Source organism: Nycticebus coucang, chromosome 2 (assembly GCF_027406575.1).
Source record: "Nycticebus coucang isolate mNycCou1 chromosome 2, mNycCou1.pri, whole genome shotgun sequence".
Taxonomy (NCBI): domain Eukaryota; kingdom Metazoa; phylum Chordata; class Mammalia; order Primates; family Lorisidae; genus Nycticebus; species Nycticebus coucang.
The window spans coordinates 78,747,772-78,773,645 of NC_069781.1; the positions used below are offsets into that span (position 1 = coordinate 78,747,772).

Below are 25,874 nucleotides of genomic sequence, written 5' to 3' on the forward strand. Positions count from 1 at the left end.
CATTTGAAAAACAGAAAGAGAGCACATCAACAAACTCACAAGCCATCTGATGGAATTGGAAAAAGAAGAACAATCTAAGCCTAAACCCAGCAGAAGGAAAGAAATATCCAAAATTAAATCAGAGATTAAAGAAATTGAAAACAAAAGAACACTCAGAAAATTAATGAAACAAGAAGTTGGTTTTTTGGGGAAAAAAATAGATAAACCTTTGGCTAGACTAACTAGAAATAAAAAAGTAAAATCTCTAGTAACTCAATCAGAAATGACTGAGGAATTGATCCCTGTGAATTGAATACTGACTAATTCTCACATAAATTGGATTTAATTTAATTTGATTTAAATGTATACTATTTAAACATTAATTTTTAATTCAACTTGTTAATATGTTGTTTAGGATATTGCATCCTCCTTTATAAGTGACATATGTTTGTAATTTCCCCTTTATAATAATATATTTTCTTCCATTTTAATATCAGGTGTACCCAGATCAAGTAGAATGATTTTGAAGCATTTCTTCTTTTTCTATTGTCTATAAGACTTGGCATGATCTGTTTTTTGAAATTATCTGTTACTTTTATTTATAAATATTAGTTGTCTATTTTTTGAGACTTAAAAAAAATAATAAGAAGTTAACTGGTGACTCCATACTGAACCTTAGAGTCAAAGCATTCTATAATAGATATACTCTTATCTGACAATGTGTTACTTTCTTTGCATTATTATTATTATTGCTTAATATTTCGATGTAGCAATTGTCTGATTCCTTTTCTGAATGTATTTATGTTTGTTCATTCTTTACGAGGTTTTAATTTCTAAGTTCTTATTTTAAACATTGTTATTGTTATTAAAATCTAAGCCTTTTTAATTTTGTGAACGCAAAAAAATGGAAACTTAATAAACACATATATATGTAAAAATAAAAAAAAATAAATAAACAAAATACATTAAAAAAACAAATTTGGGATAGAGGGTGGAAGTTTCCAGGTAAATAAATCTGTTCCCAAAACATGGGGAAGTATTAGATATACAAAAAAAGAGGGGATCCCAACAAGGAAAAACCCGGTATCCCGTGGTGTCTCAGAGGGTCCTGTTTTGACGAGTCTACTGGGAATATTTTCTGCAGAGTAGACAGATAATTATAAACAGTCTTTTCCTCAGAGGAAATCAGTTTCTTTAATTGTTTCATTGCTTGAAGGAACAATGTCAAAGCTGTTGCACCCCAAACCACCCCCTTTGGGTCATTTAGCTCACATGGAAAAACTTTCCCTAAAGAATGCAGAAAGGAATTTCTATAACGAAATTAATTTATCCTCTTTGCCCAACTGAAAGCAGTAGCACATAAGCCTTGGCTATTTCCTGTCGTTTTAAAATAAACAACCCAGCTCTCTCTTGCCGTCACATCTTGAACCCCACATGCTCCAAAAGATACGATAAATGCTCGTGCAAGGACAGAACGGCAACTTACGAGATCCTCAGCGTGCGGAACACAGGCAGAGAGCTTCGTCTTCACGGACATGGCTCCTCCTTACAAAACCTGTTTTCTAAAATAAGGGACAGGGCCTTTGGGCCAACTGCAACTTTATGGAGCTTTTAGACTGTCAGGAATTGTCTAGACACTATAATTAAAAGTAATAGTATATCCTTTGAAGGGCCAAGTATGGCATGGCAGATGTGACATGACTAACCAGAAGCAGAGAAGAAAGGCTGGATATTATACGTTAAACTTTTGAAGGGAAATTTATTGAGGCTGTCAGATTGCTGCTGATGGTATATAAAACATCGCTGAGTTTTCCCTTTTCATTACCCATGTGGAGTAATAAATAGGGTGTGGTCAGACTCAGGCTAAGGATTGGATGGCGACTTGTCTTTGCTTCACAGAGTTTATTGCTGGACAGGAGAACTTGGTGTGTCAAATTGGGGATGATGGGAATACTCTGGGGAAGGCAGTTCTGACCCCCCAAAGTCATGCCCTGGGGCTATCTCTGGACTTGAAAGTTTGCCATTCATTGGGATTGATCCAGGATCCTGGAAAACACCCTAGAAGTCTTTTGCCTCTACCTTCACCCCATCCTGTGAGGTCCAGATAAGGGAAATGTTTACAGCAGCAACAATAGTCACAAAGACAACCCATAGAGCCAGGACAAGATGGGACAGGGATTTAAGGTAGGACAGTGTGGCCTCCCACTGCCTGTCTATGGTGGAGGCAGTCTTCTTTCCAGGGCCATCCATTCAGTTTTGCCCTCCCTTACTTCACTCAGTCACCTGGAATAAAGCAATAGTGTCAGACCACACATGTCCATCATAAGATCACCGTGTTTCTGGAGAGTCCCTATTTTCCAAGGTTACTTTTGCTTCCTCAGGCAGAGACCCTGTGTTTGGTGGCAGCATTATTTCAGTAAAAACCCAACTGAGTCTGTGAGCAATAACCTGGTAAGTGCTTACCAGCCACAAACCAATTCATGTTGAAGGATGAATCAGCTGAAGGCTGGTTGATAGGTGGTAGGGGGGAAAGAAGAAAGATGGGTACAGTTATAATCCTTGGCGATCGCATCTGGACAGGAACCTCCAAACATGCTGGATATAAGTGCAGCCATGGGAGGACTGGGACAAGAAGGTGGAAAACTGAAAGGCAACATCACTTGCCCACAATTTTTGTCAGGCCCTGTTAGTTGAATCAGATACATGAAATAAAAAAGCATTTGGCACAGGCAAATGGTGTTTGTTTGAAAGGAAAATATTGACCAAATAAAATTGGTAATGAGTCAGGCCATATAATGACAGCAAGTTCAGTTTTGGAGGCTAAAGGGTAACATGAATTTGTTTTGTCTGAAAAGCACAGGCCAAGGAGAGTACAGGGAGAAAGGCGCAAAGCAAAAGAAGGGAGCCCTTCTGGGGCTCTTGGGACACAAGCCCAGGGTGGAGAACTAAGGTGGCAGCAGTGTGGGTGGTTATAGAAGAGTCATACCTCAGATGAGGCTCTTGGCTCCACGTTATCTTAAGCTCTGAATTGTACTTAGCACAAGATTCTGTCTCTTAACATTGACGTTTTAGCACAAAGTTTGCACAGCTTGTTTCCTCAACTTTCTTTCTTTAACTTAGAGATCAGAAAAGAACTTTTTTGGGGATAGAGCTTCACTCTGTTGCCCAGGCTAGAGTGTCAGGCTAGCTCATAGCTACCTCAAACTCCTGTGCTCAAGCAATCCTCCTGCCTCAGCCCCCTGAACAGCTGGGACTGCAGGTGCCCACCAGGATGCCTGGCTAATTTTTCTACTTTTAGTAGAGATGGGTTTTGTTCTTGCTAAGGCTGGTCTGAAACTCCTGAGCTCAAGCAATCCTTCCCCCTTGGCCTCCCAGAATGCTAGGATTACAGGCGTGAGCCACAGTGTCAGGCCAGAAAAAAACTTTTAAATATAATACAACAGTCTTGGCGCCCGAAGCACAGTGGTTATGGTGCCAGCCACATGCACCAAGGCTGGTGGGTTTGAACCCAGCCCGGGCCAGCTAAACAAAAATGACAACTACAACAAAAAATAGCCAGGCACTGTGGCAGGTTCCTGTAGTCCCAGCTACTTGGGAGACTGAGGCAAGAAAATCGCTTGAGCCCAAGAGTTGAGGTGGCTGTGAGCTGTGATGCCACAGCACTCTACCAAGGGCAACATAGTGAGACTCTGTCTCAAAAAAATAAATAAATAAAATAAAATAAATATAATCAACATACAATAGGATAAATGAAATAGAATTAGAAATTTTTTAGTTTACTTATAATATGGTCAACAGAATTGAGACCGGCAATACTTATTTTCCCCACCTTTTTTGAAACAAAGATTTCTCTGCCATGAAACTAGTTTAAATATTTAAAAAATGACAAATGGACATTGTTAAACATTTGCTGCCAAAAATACCCTTTCAGTTAGATTAACAAATTCAAGTAAATTCTATGAGCTCATTAACTTGTCGTATTTGATTAATTCATGAAATGGGGAAGTAGCAAAAGGATTAAATAGAAATTCATAATGTTTCCCTGGCTGACTTTAAGGAGACATTAAAAAGCAAATCCAAATTAATAGTTTGATAAATAAGAAAACACTTCTTTCTACGTATCAAGTGTGAAGAACAGTTTATATAGAACTATATTCTATTTTAGCTATAAGTGTGAAAATAGTTTCACTAAGTGTCAAAAAGAAATTACTCAAGTCCTCAATATTCCATATCTGTAGTTTATATGTGATCTTCAATGTTAGTTAAGGAATTCTAAATTCAATACTCATCTTAAAGAGAAAATGGGATGATAAATCCCAATTTTTTCCTGTGGGCCCAGCCTTTATTTAACTTTCTTGGACTTGTTGAAGATCTCATTCAAAAACCGATAAATTACCTATGAATTACATGTCCACAATCTCTGGATTCAACAGCAAGACTACTTAGAAAATGGAACATTGTATAGATATATTTTAAAGCTTTGAATGGGTATGTTTCCTTCTTCCTACTATAAGAAAATAACCTTTTAAATACTCCCGTATTTCAGTTTTGAACCTCTATCAGGTAAAAAATAAGTCAAAAGGATCATTTTGGGGATGCCCATTTTTATTGTTTTTCTTTGCATGCCTACAATGTCTGAATAATTATCGTGAAGTTCCACCTCACTTGGTCTAGTGAATTAACAATTTTAGCATCATCTTGGAGCTATCCAACAGTTCCTGGTTTGTATCCCTACTCTGGCAGTGACCTGGAATTGTGTGAGGATAAAAGAGATATCAGGGAAACGGCCTGGTTCCTGGCACAGAGTAGATGCCTCAAGATATTAGGTTTTTCCCTGATTCACAGCAACAGAGCAAATGGAGCCAACCTATGGCAGAGAGAGGGGTATAGGTTGGCTCTTGGGGTGCTATTGAGAGAATCCTTCAATTGCTGCATTGTTTGTCAAGATGCCTAATGATATTAGCATTAGAGATGTACTCTGGAGTCTTTAAGAACTACCTATTAAAAAAAGAAAATATCCTAGAAGGCTAAATAATCTAAAATGGCCTGTAGCACCATAGGTAGCTTATGGAGCATGAGGCCTTCTAGAGGTCTGGGACCTGAACTCAGGAGTCAGCAAAACCACCCTTGAATGATAAACTCACCAGATGTGGGCAAAACAAGTGGCCAGTGGTCAGAAAACCTACAAGTCCAGTTTCCTCCAGTGGTCTGCCCTGCCCCCCGGAGGTCGTTATGCTGTTCCCTTGGAGAGGGGCACCTGACCCTAGAACTTGGTGAGGCAGCAGCCAGCCTTCTTTAAAATGCATTGGCCCAACCGTAACGATCAAATACAGATGGACTGGGAAGAAAAAACCAATGGGGCCTTCAGGGAAGCATCTCCAGCAGATTTGAGCTGCAAACCTCCATATCTTGGAGTAAAATTTAGACTTGAAAAGTGTGTGTGGAAGGCTGGCCATGTTCAGGGGTCTCTTAATTCTTTTAACAAATATTTATTAAACATCTATTATGTGCTGGGCTCAAAATTTGAGGGTAAGCAAAATCTACTCTCTTGAAGTTTGCAGTTTACCAGGGGCCAGGTTAAGTAAGCAATCACAAGAATTAAGAGTTGCAAATTGTGATAAGTACTAGGAAGAATGAGCAGAAAGTGTTCTGCATCCATAAAAGGAGAAATCTGATTTATGGAAGTTTTATCTGAGACCAATTTAGTGGTTCGTGACCAGTATTTTTTAGAATGTAATAGAACAAAAAGAAATAGAAAATGTCGAAGTGCACTGTAAACAGTACAAGTTGAATATGGTTTCTTGAAATATTTGTTTCTGCGAGAGAGAGAGAGAGAAAGAGAGACATTGACATACTCTTCCAGAGGGTGGAGTGAGAAGCACATTTGGGTACCACAGTCATCTGGAGTCAGGCAATGAGATACACAGACGACCCCGGCCTCCACACACTCCATTTCATCTGCAGCCACTTGAGGCCACAGGGGGATGATAGGGAGGAAGGGAAAACATAGCTTGGGAGTAGAAACACAGCAATGGTCCAAACTGGGTCATCCCGGGAATCCTGAGATTAAATAGAACATGTGTCAATCAGCAAACATGGGGCTGTCCAAGAACTGATCTGATCTTTCTTCTTAAATTTCACTGGTAGCACCGGACAGACTAGAGCCTAAGTCTAAACTCCAAGGTGGTGTGTCTCTTTCACCACACCATGATGTCTTCCCTGACAAAGAAAACAACAGTGACCTGTGTTCTGTGGGTTTGCAGTGCAGTTCTTAAGGTTGGTGGCACTCAGGATCAGGAGGGTGCACTGGTTTTAGGGGGCCAGATGGGAATGAAAATGGATTTATTACACAGAAACATAGAAAGGTAACTACTCAGCATCTCAAACATTCTCTCCTCTGCCTCAAAATCAAGTTTCATGCTTTCTACCACTGAGTTGATTAAGCCCCTGAAGGCTGGGCAGTGTTTTCAGCAGATTGTTTCTAGTTTTGATAATGTAGTAGTTAGAAACAAGCTCAGAATCTGGAATTTGAAAATGCATCTTTGTTCATAGCTAATTTCAGACAAAAATCAAGTCTTGGCCCGCTTTAATGGAAATACAGGGAAAAAAAATCTTAAAATCGTATTCCAAGCTCTGATGAAGAGATACCACCACGGGATTTTCTGATGCTATAAGGCTACCTCTAGTTCTGTTTAGAGTGGACAGGGTCCACTCCTGGGCGGCGCCTGTGGCTCAAGGAGTAGGGCGCCGGTCCCATATGCTGGAGGTGGCGGGTTCAAACCCAGCCCCGGCCAAAAAATAAAAAAAAGAAAATTTAAAGTCAAAAATAATTTCAGTAGAGTGGACAGGGTCCATCTCTCTTGAAAGGTAATCTGAGGTGAAACTACACATATTATGGCACATAGTAAAAACAATCTCAACAGACTCCATGGAAGGTCATGATGAAAATTTATTTCAGCAAGGAAGTTAGCTTTTTGGTGGTAGTGGTTGGTCACGAACAAGAAACAAGTGCTCAAAATCCTGGGCTTGGTCTCAGCTAGTTCTGGGTTTGTGTCACAGCCTGGCACGCACATCCCTGGGTAAAGTGCATGACCTTCTTATTTTTATTTTTTATTTTTTTTTAGTAGAGACAGAGTCTCACTTTATGGCCCTCGGTAGAGTGCCGTGGCCTCACACAGCTCACAGCAACCTCCAACTCCTGGGCTTAATTAAGTGATTCTCTTGCCTCAGCCTCCCGAGTAGTTGGGACTACAGGCGCCCGCCACAACGCCCGGCTATTTTTTTTTGGTTGCAGTTTGGCCGGGGCCGGGTTTGAACCCGCCACCCTCGGTATATGGGGCTGGCGCCTTACCGACTGAGCCACAGGCGCCGCCTGTGCATGACCTTCTTTAGCCTCAGTTTCCAGTCTGCATCCTGAGGAGAATAAGAACACCCTTAACCTTTTGGGCTGTTAGAATAATTATACAAGATCATGCGTGCTAAGTGCTCAATAAATGCAAGAATCTCTTTCCTTCCAAGTTTAGTATTAAGCATGCACTGTGTGTGTGTGTGTGTGTGTGTGTTTTAGATGGACAAGCTTTGTAGATGGACAAGCTTTGTCAGTTCTCAATATAGCATTTCCTTGAGTCATGTCATTTTGTTCAACTTCATTTCGTTAGAATGTTGAGAAAATTTATTCCTAGTGGGGCCACGGTCTCTGTGGAGTCTGCATGTTTTCCCCATGTCTGTGTGGGTTGCCTCCAAATAGTTTAGCTGCTTCTCACATCCCAAAGATGTACACACTGGGCTCGCTGGCCTGTCTAGTATCAGTGTGAGTGTGAAGGTGTGAGTGTATCCTACAGTGGGTATCCTGTCCAGGGCTGGTTCCAGTCCAGCCTTGGCCCTGAGCTGCCAGAATGGGCTCTGGCCATCTGCAACCCTGAAGTGGACTTAGCAGGCAAATCATTACAGTAAACCTTCACAGTGACTACCTCCCTTCATTGACCACCTCCTTCAGTTGACCTAACTTGCATAGACCAGACAGGCACCACAGGTACTAAGGCCTAGATCCTTTATGTTGATCTCCTCATGTTGACCAGTTTGATACATTCTGTTGGGTGGTCAACTTAGGGAGGTTCTACTATATCTTACACGTTTTATTACTCTTTCTTAAATGTATGTATACTTCACATTTATTTCTATATTCTATATTAGAAACACATTGGTCGGGTGGCGCCTGTGGCTCAAGGAGTGGGGCGCCGGCCCCATATACTGGGGGTGGAGGGTTCAAGCCTGACCCCGGCCCAAACTGCAAAAAATAAATAAATAAATAATAATAAAAAAAAGAAACACATTGGTCTTTATTTAGGTATTTGGTGATGTTTCTGTGACCAGCAATATGCTGTAGGAACTTAACCCTTGTTTGTATAAATTAGCCTATGGAAAAACTGGTTGACCACCCAAGGAACTGTAACAAACTGATCAATACACAGAGGTGGTCAATATAAGGAATTAGTCCTACTGTGTTGATGTGCACATGTGGTGCGTGTCCAGTCTATGAAAATTAGGGCAACGTAAGGAGGTGGTCAGTGGAGGGAGCTGGTCACCTATGGAGGTTCTACTGCACATGGTTTCACACAGAGTTGCAATTTCCAAGAACCTACTGGCAACACGAAGTGAAGACTTACTGTACTGTGTTTGTAAATGAGTTGAAATCTTCCTTTACATTGTTGTGGTGCTTGTTTGAACATTTCTCCATCTCTCATTTTCTGTTTATGTTACTTTGTCCCCATTAACTTTTTATTTTCTTTTTTGAGCATCTACCAAGTATGAAACCATGTGCCAGGTGTATTACCTGTTACTTCACTGAAAAACGAGAGAAATAGGGCACTTGTTCCCACTTTACAGGTGTTCTATGAGGATGAGTTCAGTGCTTTTTGATTTATGTAGCATTTTCATGCTTATTGTTTCCTTTGATCCTGTGACATTGGTATTATTAGCACTACGTATTCCTGTTCTACAGATGAGAAAAGTAAGACTCAGGGAAAGATCCCCCCACTGAGAGCTGGAACTGAGATGTGGAACTGACTCATTTGTCTCTGAAAACTCCAACTCAAAGTTCAACGCTGTTTATTCTCAGCAAAGACTCTGTGAGTTGTTATTACTATTGCTACAGCTGCTAACACAGCAACAAGGAAGACAGATTCTGCAGACTATAAATGATCAAAAGGTGAATAAAACAAGCAGCCAACAGACCCAGAGTGAACCAGTCATGGAAAGTAAAATGACTTAGCTGCTCCTCTAACTCCTGGTCCCACCGAGGACAGGTGGGGTATGACACAGTCATTCCTCAGTGGGAGTGAACGTCTTAGAATTCTTTCTGTCATATCTGAAACATCTTGTTTTCTCTTGGCTAAAATATGAATCTAAATTAATGCCTCAGAGGCTGTTAAAAATATCTCAATCTTATGGTTTTTCCTAAATTAATTTAAAATTGGTTGTTCTTTAAAAAAAAAAAAAACCAACTGGCTGAGCTGTCTGGCTTCTTATCAATTGGTGGGATCTCTGTGAAGTGGCCAGTGGCACACAATACTTCTGGTGTCCTGGATTAGATTTTAAATGGTGTGTTTTTCCTACCATCAGCTGTCCTGACTTAGGAGTCGATGACGCCTTATATTCTTCCTGCCTCCTAGAATCAGGTGCTTTGGCTAAAGGTTTTTTGCTTTTGCTTCCTTTGTGCCTGCCCCCCACTCCACCCAGATTCCTGTGACTTAAACCAGACAGTTTTCACCTGTCTGCCCATAGCAAACCAAAGCAGGTCCATGCTATATTTATTGAACAGTTTGCTAATGGCTCCTTCTTTGTGACTGGGCCCTTGTGGCACAAAACCCCAAAGACTCATGCTCCCCTTTCACAGTGAAGTGTTGCTGGAAGGGCTGTCAATGAGAACTATCTTCTCCAGCCCTCCTTGGGTGTCATTGGCTCTTGTGAGCAGTTCTCACCAATGGAGCGAGAGTGGAAGTCATGAGTACCACAGCTGAGGGGAGGTATTTAAGCAGTGGAAACATAATCTTTCACTTTCTTTCTCTACTGCCTGAATGATGCCAAAATAACTTGAAAGTCACTAGATGGCAGAACCATAAAATGGAAGTAGCATGGATCCCTGAGTCACTGTTTGGAGAAGAACTACCTGACCTAAATGAGATTGTGATGTAAACATGAAATAAGTTTTTGTCTGGTTTATTCACTGAGATTTGGGGATTATTTTTTCTAACAGATAGCTTACCTTGATTGATACTGAACTTATAAGCCCTAATATTCCTCTTTACTAGGCCAGGCTCCTGGAATTAGATAAGCTCAAATCCACTATGAATGTCAGTGGGGAACAGGTGCCATGATGCTATCATGGAAGTTCTATCACTAATCTATACCCACACCAATGGCTGGCAGCTGTGCAGAAAGGACTAGCAATATCCCTTAGCTCCTTCATTTTATCTCAACCCTAATTTTCTTAGAGGTGACAATGTGCCAGGCTGACAAAAACTACATTTACAACCTTCCTTGTAGATGGATGTAACACAGCTTTGAACAATGAAATATATAAACAAATGTCATCTTTCGAGCTTCTAGAAAAGTAAAGGGAGCAAAGAAGCCTGGGTGCAGTGGCTCGTGCCTGTAATTTGTTTAAGCCACTGAATAGTTTGATCGTCTATGATTTGCAAAAATCATAGCTAAAAGCAATCCTAACCGATACAGGGGTGATCCTTCCAGAACTGCCAACAGCACGTATCTTCCTGAGATGTTGTTCTCTCTATCTTCCTGCTCCATTTTCTTCTCCCATTCATTTTTAAATTCTTCCTATCCGGGAACTTACACTAGGCAGCAGACACCATTGGATTTCTAAGTTCATTTGGCAACTCTTAAAGATAAAGAGCTTGCTGACTCTTTTATTGTCATTTTAATTTAGTATCACAACTTGCACTTTTGAATGACATATGCCAACTTTCAGGTACCTTCTCTCTCTGATGCTCTCAAAATGCTGCTTCATCTCTGGATCAGACAGTTCTGCAATCTGTGCTCCTTCAATGTAATTATGGGATTTAAGAGAAACCCAAGAAGTTTATTAACCTGCCCCCAGGCAGGACTGTGTTTAGTTCTTCATATAGTTGTCTTCCATGAGCCAAAATGTCTCTCACAAAGCATGACTCACTTGGTATCTTTGAAGGAGTCAATTTAGTCTGTTCTCAGTCTCTCTGCCAGTAAAATGGGTATTATGATATAAGTAGGGAATGTCAAGATCTTCTGCTTAAACATCCTGAAGTTCGAAAAGGGATAGGATTATTTTCTTTGTTAAGTGTCATGGTAGATTAAAATGGCTAAATATTTTGCAGCTGTTCCCATCAAGAGGTTGAGTCAATTGCCCTATTCCTTCAAGTTGGATTGACTTGCTTTAACCAATGAATTGACTCAATTTAACCAATGAATGTAGTTGAAGTGACGCTGTAGAGTTCCTGACTTAAGTCTTAAGAAGACTTGCAACTTCCACTTTCATCCTCTTAGAATGTTCCTTCCACCATGTAAGAATGTAAGGAAGGCCCCTAGGCACTGAAAAATGAGAGGCCACTGGAAAAGAGAAAGGCTCAAACCAACAGTCAGCACCAGGGCCCTGGACTTATGCATGAGGTCATCTTAGACCCTACAGCTTTGTGTGAGTTACCAGGTAATTGCACGTATGAAGGACCACAGGAAGACCAGCAGAAGAACAGTCCAGCTGAGTCCAATCCAAACTGCCAACCCACAGAATCATGGGACATAATAATTGCTGTTGTTTTAAGCCACTACACGTTGAGACAGTGTATTAGTTTCCTATTCTGGTATAACAAACTTCCACAAACTAGATGGCCTTAAACAACAGAAATTTATTGTCCCACAGTTCTGGAGGCTAGAAGTCTATAATCAAAGAGTCAGCAAGGCCATGCTCCCCCCGAAGGTGTAGGAAGAATCCTTCCTTGCATCTTCTAGTTTCTGACAGTTCCTGGAAGTCTTTGACATTCCTTGGCAAGTGGCAGCATAATTCCAATCTCTGCCATTGTTTTCACATGGTTGGCTCTGTGTCTTTTTTTATAAGGGTACTAGTGATTGAATTTGGGGATTAGTCTAATCCAGTATGACCTCATTTTAACTTATGTACATCTGCAAAGAGCCTATTTCCAAAAAGATCACATTCACAGGTACCAGGGCTTAGGAATCTTTTGCAGGAGGGATCACAATTCAACCCACAAAGGGTGGTTTTTGAACAACAAAACATAATTATAAATATACTCTGGCTATAATTTTTGTAGTAAAGTACATAATTACTTCTTTACTTCAAACAGACGAAGATAAATTTAAAGATAAAAGGGATATCATGTTCTAAAGGATAACATACAACAGTGTCATCAGGGTTTCAAAATACCCTATGTATACAGTAATATTCTATTTATATAGTAATTACATATAATCATAGTGCATTATATAGTAATTAAATAGAATATTTTACTTAATTTTAGAAATCTCAATGCTAGTGCAAAGCAAAATTTGTTGAACATTAGACAGTGTAAGGTATCCCAAAGAACTTTACCCATTTCTAAGAGTTACTGTGAGAAGAAAGCATTTTTCCTCTCTAGGATCAGAGCAGTGTATGTCCTATCTGTCCGACTTCATAGGAGCCTTCTGGTACTGCTGTCCCACTTCTCTTCTGCTTCAGCCAATTTTTTTTAAAGGAGTGGTATCCACCAACTTCCTCTCTTTCCGCTGAACTGACTCCATCTATGACCCTGTGAAATCTGACTTCCTTCCCCACAGCTCCCCGAAAACTGCTGTTTCAGAGGTTTTCAATGACCACCTTTAAGGCAAAACCAATGCTCTCTCTTTGTCCTCATTTGGCACGTGACCGTTGTAGCTGGCCTGTGAGCCTCCTTCTCTAATACTCCAGCAGCCTGCCCCATCTCTTGACTTAATTCCTCCTCCTCTGATTTTGTAGCTCTTCTTTCTTGTTTTTGAGTTGGCAGTAACACTCTCCCGGGCCCATTCTTCTTGTCTTCTCGGTGTACTTTCCCACTTAGAAATCTGACCATTCTTCAGGCCCCATTCCTTCCTCATAGATGACTTCCCAACCAATGTTTTCCATCCTGGCCTATCATTCAAGCCCCAAGCCCCATATCTCAAGCTGCCCAATAGAAGTGTTCTGTATTTTATGCTCATCTGTATTAGTCAGGAAAGTCTAGATTATGCTGTGATAAGCAATCCAAAAATCTTACAACTGTGGCTCTGCTTGCATTGCCTTTCCTCCAGGATGCAAGTGGACAGATGGGCGCCTGTGAAACACTTCTGACTAGTTAAAATAGCAAAAAGAAACTGTGACAAAGCCCAAGCTGGCTCTGTACCTCCGAGTGACCACATCGTTTTCAATAAGATGGAAAGTAAAATCTTCCCACAGGGAGGGATGACAAATATATGTCCACCACAAATACACAGTCCACCACATCCCCTTAAACAAAAACTCTATAAGAGAAGTACAGAATCATTTTCCCCAAACTAACTCTAATTCCCAATTTTCATAATTTCTCATTGGTACCCTTTCAATCCTATTTGCCCAGAATGGAAATCTTAGTTGTTGTTGTTGTTGTTGTTGTTTTTTTAATAAATGTTAGTTTTCCCAATTACAAAGTGCTCTTTGAAGAAAACTTGGAAAATCCATATACATACTTGCAAACCCTACACACATGTACACAAACATCATTAATAATCTTGCTACCCAGGAATAACACACAGGAAACATTGACATATGTCCTTCTGGTCCTCTCCCTGTCATATGTGTTGATTTATTCATCTCTGTTGAGAGATATGCACCTATTTATTTTTTAATAAAAATGAAATCATATCATACATATAGCTTTGTGGCTGATAAAAAATTTATCAACATCACTTCAATATTTTCTTTTCCTTCTTATTTTAAAATACCATCTATATGGTAATGACTTGCTAATTTAAATATCCAGCCCTGAGTCTCAGATTCCTAAATAAAGCTGCATAGTAGGTAATTCCACCTGAATGTCTAATATGCATCTTAGACTTCATCGGCTCACAATTAAACTCTTGGTTCACCCCCAAATCCTGCTCCTTTCAATCTCTGTTGAAAGCATCAATATCCATCCATAACTCCAACCATGGAGACCTCTTGACTTCCCTTCGTCTCCTTCTGTCCTCATCCCACAGCTAGTCCATCAGTATTAGCTCCAAAATAATATCCCAGAGCTGACTGCTTCTCTGCTTCTCTGCTCAGCTCTCTAGTCCTGGCACCATCAACTTTCTCCCACACTATTTCCCAACTGGCCTCCTTGCTTCTCTGTGTGGCAGTCAGAGTGACCTCTTAAATGCAAAATTCAATCACATCATGCCCTGCTCCATAAACCACCCCACTGTACTTAGAATAACATTTAAATGTTTTCTACCACCTCTCAGGCCTTTATGCAATAGGTCTTTGCCTCCACCCCTCTTCATCCCAGATACACTAGCTCTTGCTTTTTTTTCAACGCACCAAACTTACTCCCATTTCCACTGTGCACCTGCCGAATTTTCCTGTCTGGTCTTGGCCCTGGGTCAGCATCTCAGCGATGCTTTCCTTGACCATTCTATCTAAAGTATCCATGCCCCCAGATGACCCTCTCACATTTCCTACAGAGCACTTATTTTATCTTATGTTTCCTTATTTGTTTATTTCTGCTCCTGGTTTATTTCTTCATTGCTTCCCCACTGGAATATTACTTCTTTTAAACCAAGGACCCTGTCTCTCTTATTCACAATTCTCTCCCCAGTACTTAGAGTAGCGCCAGGCACACATAGTAGGCTATAATTAATATACATGAAATGAGTGACTGAATAAATATTTAGTTGCTTTCCAAGTTCAGATGATTCTTTTTAAAATGTCTGCAGAAGCAGGCCTTTTTTCCATGCTAATTCCCCGGGACTAACCCCAGGCCTCATCCCCTCACATCATCTCACATGGGATGAATGTGACTCCCTTACCCACCTCCTCCAATTTCTTCTGCACACTGCTAGCCATTCTTCCCACCTTGTCAGTTTCATCTGTTAATCACCTCCCTGTCCAGGGCCTGGTCTCAACTCACCTCCTGGGAAGTGCTTTCCTCTCCCTCTGGGCTACAAATTTCTCTTCCTGAGTTCCCGCCCTGACCCCTCCCCAGTCATACAAACATGGTCTCACGTGTTTTCTAACTTTTTCATTTATGTTAACCTGCTCACTCCAGCTGAATTCTGAGGGCATTTTTTTGTTTGTTTTAAATTTTCCATAATGCCCAGAGAAAATCATAAGCAATAAAAATCAATCTTGTTGGCCCTGAGGTGGTGTTTCACACCTGTAATCCTAGCACTTTGGGAGGCTGAGATGGGAGGATCTCTTGAGCTCAGGCCTGAGCAAGAGTGAGATCCTGTCCCTACTAAAATGTCTCTAGAAACATTAGCTGGACGTTGTGGCAGGCACCTGGAGTCCCAGCTACTTGGGAGGCTGAGGCAGGAGGATTACTTGAACCCAGGAGTGTAAGGTTGCTGTGAACTAGGCTGATGCCATAGCTTGGGTAACAGAGTGAGACTACGTCTCAAAAAATAAAATAACAAAATATTTTGTATTTTTAATACATTTAAAAAGTATTTTTAACATTGTAATATTAAAAATAAAAGATTTTTAAAAGTAATCTTGTTGATTTGGATAAAATTATTGCATAGGGAATAGGATACGGGAGGTAAATTGGATACCCTTTCTGAAGGGATACTGTGAGCACAGGCAGTGATTTGGAATGAAACAGTACGATATTAGAAGGGAAAGCAAACCAGCCAAATGTTTAGGGGTGTGTGTGTGTGACAGTCTTGTTCTCACGGACAACATATGGCCATCATTGTCTTGAAACCACTTTTATGTTAGCTAGCAGGATAAAAGATTCTTGCATTGTCAGTGGACTTTGAGCCTGAATTTCTACTGAGCACAAGTGAAAGTAGACTGCAGTTCTAGTGTAAGTTACTGCACGATGACTGGCTCCCCTGAGGGAGCTCCAGGGTGCCTTCCTTGTCAACCCTGGATCCCAGGGTACCTTCCTGATGAGAGCACAGCTTCTCTAGAGTGTTTACATCACACAGCAAGCAGAGAACTGAGTAGAAAGAACTCACACAGCTTCACCAAAGGTGTTTGCTGGGTGCTATTGACCTGTTCAGTAGCAAGGCAAAGCAGAGTTTTGGGGAAACGCGTTTTTACCCATGGCAGCAGGGAGACCATGGGTCCCTGAACAAATGGGAGAATAAAGCTGGCGCCTTCCGCCACACCAATGCAAGAATATCCACATCAAGACTTTGCAGCAAACGCTGCATCCACTTTTTAATCTCCATACTTTCCCTAATTGAGCCTCCCAGCAAGAAGGAATTTCTGTTCTGTGCTTTTAAAACCACATATTAAAAATAAACATGTTATCAACTCAACTGCTTATCTCAGGCCAAATGCAAATCATGGGGTACATTCATTTGAGGGAGAAAAAAATTTTTTTGAAAAATTTCCTGGCTATTCCAGGAAATGAGTAAGTGATACAACTTGAAGGAGTAATTGGAGCACATTATGAGCATGTACACATCTAAATAACTGTTGCTCTTTAGAATTTCATGTGAGCAGTACCATGCAACTTATTCTGATAAAGCTGTCTTTCTGAAGTCACTTTTGGAACTCTTTGCAATTACTTTCAGAGATATCCGCTGGGGTGTTCAAAACATGGCTCTATTAATTAACAGTTATGTCTTATCTTTAACTCAAACTAACAATTCTCAATTTATTAGGCATGCTTGAATGTTAATGGCTTTGGCTCCTTCCAGAAGCTATTTGATAAATTGTTTATGGATATGTACACACACACACACACACACACACCCCAAAAGTAAATGTTTGTGGTGGTGCTCACCTCTGAGGGAACAGAAGGGAGAATAGAACAAAGGGGACTTCACATTTATCTATAATATTCACTTTTTAAATTTAAATATATCTAAAGGAAAAGTGACAACATGTTAACATTTGTTAATTCTGGTCAGTGGGTCCCTTAGATACTTGCCACATAATCATTTGTATTTTCTATATTTCTTGAAACCTTTCAAGTAACAAAGTAGATTCTCCCTCAAAGAAAAAAAAAAAAAGGCTTACACCATTGAGCTTTATCATCATCATCATCATCATCATCATCATTATTATTATTATTAGAGACAGAGTCTCACTTTGTTGCCCTCGGTGGGTAAAGTGCTAGAACGTCATAGCTCACAGCAACCACAAACTCTTAGGTTCAAGAGATCCTCTTGCCTCAGCCTCCGGAGTAGCTGGGACTACAGGCAGCCACCACAATGCCTGGCTATTTTGTAGAAATGGTTTCTTAACAGGCTGATCTTCGTCTTACTCAGGATGGTCTTGAATTCCTGAGCTCAAGCAATCCACCCACCTTGGCAGGTCAAAGTGCTAGGATTATGCGTGTAAGCCACTGGTCCCAGCCCATTGAGCTTATTTTTTAAAAAATAAATATAATTCAGTCCCTGAGAATGATTCTAAAGAGAATTTCCAAAAATATTTGGGATACTGCTATGACCCTTAGTGGCGTGACCCCAACGACAAACACTCTGAAGGCACACCAGCCAGGAAAGAGGCCTGAGAGGCAAGGGAAGGCTCCCTCCTATTTCCACTTCTTCATTTTGGGTTAATTTCTTTGCTCCTTGCAGGCAAGACCCATGACTAATTTTCTCTATATTCCTAGAACCTGGCACAGCACTTAAAACACAGTGACCCTCGGGTGGCGCCTATGGCTCAGTGAGTAGGGCGTCGGCCCAATATACTGAGGGTGGTGGGTTCAAACCCAGCCCCAGCTGAACTGTAACCAAAAAATAGCTGGGCGTTGTGGCGGGCGCCTGTAGTCCCAGCTGCTCGGGAGGCTGAGGCAGGAGAATCGCTGAAGCCCAAGAGCTAGAGGTTGCTGTGAGTCCTGTGACATCATGGCACTCTACTGAAGGCGGTAAAGTGAGACTTTGTCTCTACAAAAGAAAAAAAGATTAAAACAAACAAAAAAAACACAGTGACCCTCAATAGCTGGAGGGAGGAAAGGAGCGAGTGAGTGAACTGTCAGATTAACCAGCCTAAATGTCATAAGCCTGCTAATAACAAAGGGTGGGAGACAGAGGGTAGGGTTGACTACAGTTCTGCATTTTGTAATTTAGCTCCAGGTTAGCTATTGGTATCTTTGGTTTCTATCATAGGAGAACAATGAATTTTCTCCATAGAAGGATGAGAATGACAGGAGAAACCATGAAGCTTTTTGAGGTTTCTGAGCACAGTGATACTAATGTTTCTGGTCAGTTTCAAAAAGCCAGTCATAGAGGGAAAGGAATACAAAACAATTGTGAAAGAAGGCCATATTCTCCATACTCTTAACCAAACAAAAACACAACAGTTAGTTGTATGGATTCTGATTTTTCCATTTGCCATTTTCTTTAAAAAGGATTATGGTTAGGCTCTCATAGGAAGGGTAGATTGGATTACAGCTTTAAGCCAAGTGAAAACACAGTTCAAAGTCTGGCAACTAGAGTTTGTGGCAAAGTCAAGAAAGAACTAAGCTGTTAGAACAATGTACCCTCCCCATTATCTTACCTACTCAAGGAACAGAGGCAGAAAGTGAAAAAAGGCCGAGGCTATCATCATCTATAGCTGCATATAAGGCAAGGAAAAAAGAAGAAATTCATGACGATTTTAATTAATCCCAACAGAATGACCTCAGAGGTCACTCGATGACCTAGGAGAGAAGCTAAACAGGAAGAGGTTAGAGATATTTCAGAAAAGGGGTCAAGAATGGCAAATAAAGATTTAAAAGAATGATAAAATTCAGAAGGGGTGTACATGTGGGGGAAAGTACTATTCTTAGAGTCACTGGTGGTGGGAGTATAATAGTTAGGACTTTTCCGGGAGTCAATTCAGCAATCAAAAGCTTGAAAAATATTTTTTTCCTTTGACCAAATAATTCCACTATTAGACATTTGTAAGGAAATATTTGCACCAGCACAGAAAGATACATGTATAAGACTGCTCCATTAATCGCTATACATTATTGTGAAAAATTGGAAGCCATTTTAATGCCTAATAATAGAGATTTAATTCAACAAATCATCAAATACTCAATCAACAGAATTTTATACAGCCTATGTAAGTGATGATGTAGCTCTACATTGATTTACATGTGGAGTTGTTTGTAGTATTTTTTAAATTGGAAAAAATAGTTTATAAAGTAGTATTTACAATATGATCTCATTGTTGTAAAAAAGCAAAATACTCATCTAAAAGTTAACAGCTATAATTTATCGGTGGTAGAGATGTGGGTAATTTTTTATTTTTTATTTTTTTATTTTTGTTCATTATACAGTTGTCCCCGGGTGTCCAAGAGGGATTGATTTCAGGCCCCTACACAGATATGAAAATCACAGATGCTCAAGTCCCTGATATAAAATGGTGTGGTACTGGCATCCTCCTGTGTGTTCACCCTTCCATATGTACACTTCAAATCATCTCCAGATTACTTATAATACTATAGATGTTATGTAATAGTCGTTATACTGTATTGTGTAGGGAACAATGAAACAAAAAAAAGAGTCTATACGTGTTCACTACAGATGCAACCATCCATTTTTGTCTGAATATTTTTGACCTGCAATTGGTTGAATCCACAATGCAGAACCCACAGGTACGGAGGGATGACTGTACTTTTCTATGTATGATGATGAACAAGGATGAAAAGAATAGAAAGGCTGGAGAAAGTCTGGTTCTGTGGCTACCATTTCACCTTTTCTAAGTGTTTGAAAAGTGTCTGAAAACACAGCCTTTTCTCTCTGTGTTTGATCTTGATGCCATGAGATTTAATAGAATATCTTAGACCCTTGGTCGTTCTATCAATTTGTTTGATTTCACCAGAACCCCTGCATACAAATGTGTTCATCTGTGCTTTCCAATATGTCTATCTGTTTTTGGTCTGTGTTCCCCAGTGTTGACAATATAGCAAAGCATACCACTTTGGTTGGGTTCCAGAAGCACAGGGACCACACTTAACCATGCTATATAAACTTTATGTGTTTACCTAGAGCCCAGACAGCCTTTCTAGCTACTGACCAGTGATAAAGTAGCCTGGATGCTGTGGGCATAGGGATAGCACATTCCCACAGCTTTAACCCTTTATCAGATTGGCCAAAACATCACAGAGTATCTGGTTGTTCTCCATTGAAAAAAACCAAGTGCTCTGTGTCTCAGCCTTCTTCAGCATGAAGTCTGCACATTGTCACATCCCTGCCTTCTAATAGTCCCTGTTGAAGAAGATGGCACGTTTAGGTATTTCTAACATCATCCAGTACCATCACTAGCTCTGTGTGGGGAGTAGAGACAGGAGACTGGGTCCCCGGAGCTCTACCTCTCTCCCTAGGGTAACTACATGGTCTTATTATATTTTCTTTCCACAGGCCCATGAAGAAGTAAACACTGGCTTCAGAAATACATGTGACTTGTCAAAACACAAAGAACCCCAACTGGAGAACATTTCACCCTGGGAGAAGGTTCTTTCAGCGTACGGTTCTGTAAGGCATCTTCAGAATAGATCTAGATGCCTAAAGTTCAAATGGAACTTTTCCAAGAATCTGGAAGGAAATGATACTGAATGTGAAAGGCCAAAGATTCTGAATTCTATTGCCTGGGAACCTCTATCAGCCTTTGGTCCAGGAAACATCAGACAAAGGAAGCAATTCCTGGAACTACACCATCTCAATAGTGGGGGTTCCACCAGCCACCCCAACTATTAAAGAACAGCACGGTTTTCAAGTGCACACGCATTTATACATATGGATGCATGTATTTTTAAGCTTGTATAATCTTTGCAGACAGCATTAGCAAATATTTCCCAGGAATCTCTCTATACCTCATCTTATTCTGGCCTTTACACCCAAAATTATTGGAGTTGTTCTTGAATGCAATCTTTATGTAACTTTATTCTATTTTCTTAGTACCTTGTTTTTATCTTCTGTTAAATCACCCTCTAATGATTATTGTGCCTAATAATTTGTTTCTTTTTTAAAAAATGAAGGCATATACCATGCTTAGTAGAATACTTGGTGCATAGTAAGTAGTCAATAAATGTTACTTATTTTATTACCATTTTAAACTAAAACTGAGATGATAGCTTAGTATAGTGGTTAAGGGAGAGGATTCTGGAGCCAGGATGCCTGCATTTTAATGCCAGCTCTGCCCTTAATTAGCTATTTATGATGTTGTACAATTTATGTAATTTTGCTGTGCTCAGTTTCTCCATCTGTAAAATGGGGATAGTAAGCGTTTTTACGTCACACAAGTGAATGGGTTATGTATGTGGTATGTGAATACTTAGACACACACCTGCTATACAGCAAGTTTTATAGAAGTATAAGCCATTATTTTTTATTCCTTTTAATCCTGAATGTCCATAATATCATTAATTGTTCTTTCTTGCAGTTGTTTTTTTTTTGGGGGGCCGGGGCTGGGTTTGAACCCACCACCTTCCAGCATATGGGGCCAGCGTTCTATTCCTTTGAGCCACAGGCGCCGCCCATCATTAATGTTTTTTCTACAGCCAACATTTTGGTTCTCTTAACCAAAGGTTCTTATTTTACTTTAATATTTGATCAAGTTCTATATCTATTCTGGTTTCAAGACACCAAGATTTTCAGAGTATTAGTAATAATAAATTCCAGTAAGAAAAGAAGGTAATTAACAAGACGAGATGCTCCTACAGAGACTGTGTTAGGACGCTTAACACAGTCTGAAATCCCGCATGCAGAATACATTAGTAACTGCCTAATTCTAGTCTTTCCTTGGCATATAAGAAGTCAGCAACAATTAACTGAAATGAAGATAGTACACAATACTTATAAAAAAATAAACTTCATTTTTCCACCTTAGAACTCAGTGGTGAATACTTTCTCTTGTATCTTTTGGAGCTGTGGGTTCCAGAGAAATGCTTAATTGGAACAAGTTATACAATTACACTTGGTGCTCAAAATAAAATATGTTCTACCTGGTGATTTCCAACACGTAAAATTTAGGCTTTACAAGAACATGAGAGGCCAAGGCTAACATGGGGGAACAGTCACTTGTGGCATTCCCAGGTTCCTCCTTGGCGCTGGCCCTGCCCCTGCACTGGGCATTGCTGCTTGCAGGAAACCACAGAATTTAAAAGCAATGGATGACATTCTTCTCTGACTATGAAATGTCTGCTCACTCCTTCTTCAGACTGTGTGGACAGAACCAAACTCACAATATTTTTAATATGTCAAATCTGAATATTTAATTAATAAGCACACTACTTTTACACTACAAATATTTTTAAGGAATAGTTTAGATCTTTCCTAGTAGAAAAGGTAAAAAAAAAAAAAAAAAAGAGCATATGCTGAATGTACTGATGGCCATATTTCAACTTTTTAACTTTTATAATTTGATCTATTAAAAATAATAGATAAGCATGCAAGGGAAAATAGTTTCTTTTCTACCTTTAAAATTGCAAAACATCACATTGTTAATTTATTTACATATTAGCATCAATCAGAAACAGAACAATTTGCCAATGCTGTTACTGAGATTATGATTTAAAAATTGAATTCCCCACTTGCTTTGAAAGGAAATTCTTAAGATACATGGGTCAAAATACTATAGAAGTCATTAAGATTACCATCTTGGAGCAGTTTATAATCCCATCTGCCATAGGTGGTTGTGTGGCTATGAACACATTACGTGGCCTTGAGCAACTACATCTCCAAACTCCATTTTCCTCTTCAGTATGAGACTTCAATCAAGTCTCATAGGATTTAATTATAAATGTATATCCCATTAAGTGTATAACATAGTGCATAGTGCTGGGACATAGTAAGTGATCAATGTATGGTGGATTTTAATATATTAATTCTAAGTATGTCTTTCTTAATCCATTCCTTTAAACAATAATTTCTGCCAAGCTTCTTAGCATAACTCTTCCAACTAATACACAAAATGCTTCAAAAGGGAAAGCAGAACTCTAAGAATAGGAACATCCAATTCATTTCCTGGCCTGAAGATTAGAGAACCTTTTACATTTTATTTAACTTGAGTGGGGGTCTTGGTCAGGTTCTACCACACACTCTGCCCCCTTGAGTGTGTCTGGTGTTCTCAGCATCAGGATGGAAGGCACAGGAGAGAGAAAATTGGCTCCAGCCACTGGCGTCTTCCTACCCAGCCCAAAGTGGTCTCTGCCTGGGAGGTCCTCCAGCTGCAGCTTTCTTTCCTACCTTTCTATCTTAGAATCTAAGATAGAGATGATGACAATAATGAAGCTGAGGGCAATGTAAGATAGCTAGTATTTATTTAACGTTAATTCTAAGCCAGGCACTACAAGGTCTTTGTACCTATTATCTCACTTAATCCTTTCAATAATCAAAAGGTACTCTGTTTATCTCCATTTGACATATAAAGAAACCACAGCTTAGAGAGGTTAAATAACATGTCCAGTGCCACTCAGTTCTTCAGCAGAGAGCCAGTTCACAAGCAGATCAGATTCCAGCCGCAGCCTTTATTCCTAACCCCAGGGTTCAGCAACTCCAAGCTGCTTGCAGGGCTGCCTATAGGATTAGCCCAGGCCCTGGTGGCTCACCCAAGATCAACCTTACCCAACCCCACAGTCTCTAATATCTTTCTGCTCAAGTCACACTTCCTGACTTAAAATTCACAAGGCTGGAGAAGCAGTGGCTCTGGCAAATAATGCTGCTATCATAACTTCAGTTGGATCCCTTACATTCCCCCAGTGAATTGCTCCTCCTGGCATAGGACAGCCATGAACCCTAATGCAGAAAAAATTCCCACAGGGAGATAGATCCCTGACATACTGACTAGTACCTTTGGCCTCTAACACTAACATACAGTACGCTATTAATTACACTCATTTTATAGGTGAAGACATAGCAAGGTAAGAGAAATGGTTTGCTCACAGCTACACAGCAGGTTGAAATAAAATCACCAATAAAGCTCAATGCTCTTTGGAAGTCCTTACCGTCTCTTTTTTTCCTGGGCGTTTAATTTCTTGTCGCTCAAACCTCTTCACACACCATCAGCACAAAGATGAACACACAGTGGAACCAGCCTCTCCCAGGCTCAGCTAAAGAAAACTTCCAAATCCGAGAGCCCTGCAAACTAAGCTGACCCTTCAGGATGTTTCCTATTATCCTTTAACTAGGCAGCCTAGATTCCTCAGGGTCATGCATAAATGTCCCCAAATACCTGTCAGCAATTTCCAGTAGAGGGAAAACTGCAGTTAAAACTCCAGTAGAGGGAAAACTGCAGTTGGATGGTGAGTTGGGAACCTTGTGTGCTTAGTTTTTCGCTGCTGTGCTGAAAATCTCAAAATGTCAGCCACAGGCCATTCCATTTTGTTTATTTAAATAAAGAATTTTAAAAATCACTTTTTCCACTTCATGGTTTCTTTGGACCAGGGAATAAAAATAGCGATCTCATCAGGAGCCAAACGTTTTCTGGAATAGTAAAGTAAGAGGGAAAAGAGCCCGGCTCAGGACGACAGAAGTCTTGGAGGAGCTACCTGAAAGCAAAACTCTCGTTTCAGTCACGTCCCTTCTTTTCCCCTTCTCATGATAACAGCCTCAAAGTCAGGAGCAGTTTATAACAAACTCTGCGGCACGCCCGAGGCGATTACCCCTGCGCCTATCACACTCCTGGCCCGGCCACCTGTCAGAACCCGAGGACCGCGCAGGCGAGGTTGCTTGGGGAAGTGACCCTGGGGGGGTGAGGACAATCGGAGGATCAGAATTCTCCGGAGGATTGGGATTCTCGGGGAGGATCTGAGCCCAGCGCGCAGGCTGTCGCGCTCTCAGTGGCTCCACTGCAGCAGCCTCGGGAACCGGTGGCCTCCAGGGCTCAGGCGCGCCCCGCCGCGGACTGGCAGGGACTCACCCGGCCCGGCCCCCACCTGTGGTCCGCGCCCGCCGGGCTAGCAGGGGCCGACTGGCCTCAATCCTCCGCGCCGCGGGGCGCGCCTTACCTGTTGATCTTGAGCGCGAAGGCGCGGCGCTCTGCGCTGGGCAGCGTGGCCATCGCCCACAGAGGCTCAGCGGCCTCTAGGGGCGCCTGGTGCGGAGAGCGGGGGTCCGGCGCGCCGCACAGACGCTGCACAGCGCGCGGAGCGCAACGCGAGCCTCATCTGTCATTCGGAGCTGGAAACTTCCGCATTTCCACCTTCTGCGCTGAAATCACCCCGGGGACGGCCCAGCCTGCTGGCCGCGGCGGCCAGCCCAGCCGCCCCGCGCGCAACCTGGCACGCAGGGAGCGGTGGGGAGGAGGGCGTGGACCCAGCGTGGCACTGCCGTCCGGATACCCCAGCCTACGGCGCGCTCTTCCTGGCCCTGACCTCAGGCAGAAAGGAGCGCGGGCGGATGACCCGGCGACCACGGAGCGCAGGCCGGAAACTCCATCTGCTGAAAGCCGCCAAGCTGCCAGGGAATGTGGGCAAGCGGGGGGGAGCCCGAGTCCTCCGCCCACGCCGCGGTGTTGGCGAGGTCGGGAGATCAACCCCGGGATTCTTTAGGCTAGGCCTTACCTTAATAAGGGTTGACACCTATTCCTGTGAAAAGACAGACTTTAACAAAAAATGTTTAAAGTCAACAGAACTTAGGAGGATGCAAATCAACTTTGCAAACCATACGCTCATCCAGTCTTCCTGGGACACCTTAAGTAAATATAATGAATCTATCTAAAGAATAAACATTATGCATTTTTAAAGAACAAAATTTTGTACACCCTGGGATGA

General features: G+C 41.2%; 1 protein-coding gene across 2 annotated transcripts in view; it reads right to left on the reverse strand.

The window, feature by feature from the left end:
- The window catches only part of DOCK8 (dedicator of cytokinesis 8), a 225,013-nt gene extending 199,628 nt beyond the window's left edge, over positions 1-25,385 (reverse strand). The window contains exon 1 of one of the 2 annotated variants that reach the window (XM_053574373.1): positions 25,110-25,385. In XM_053574373.1, the coding sequence (XP_053430348.1) occupies positions 25,110-25,162 (53 nt within the window). In that variant the 5' untranslated portion in view covers positions 25,163-25,385. Of the gene's footprint in view, positions 1-24,107; positions 24,203-25,109 lie in introns of those variants that run through there. The other variant, XM_053574381.1, reaches the window with a different exon arrangement.
- Positions 25,386-25,874: the final 489 nt, after the last annotated feature.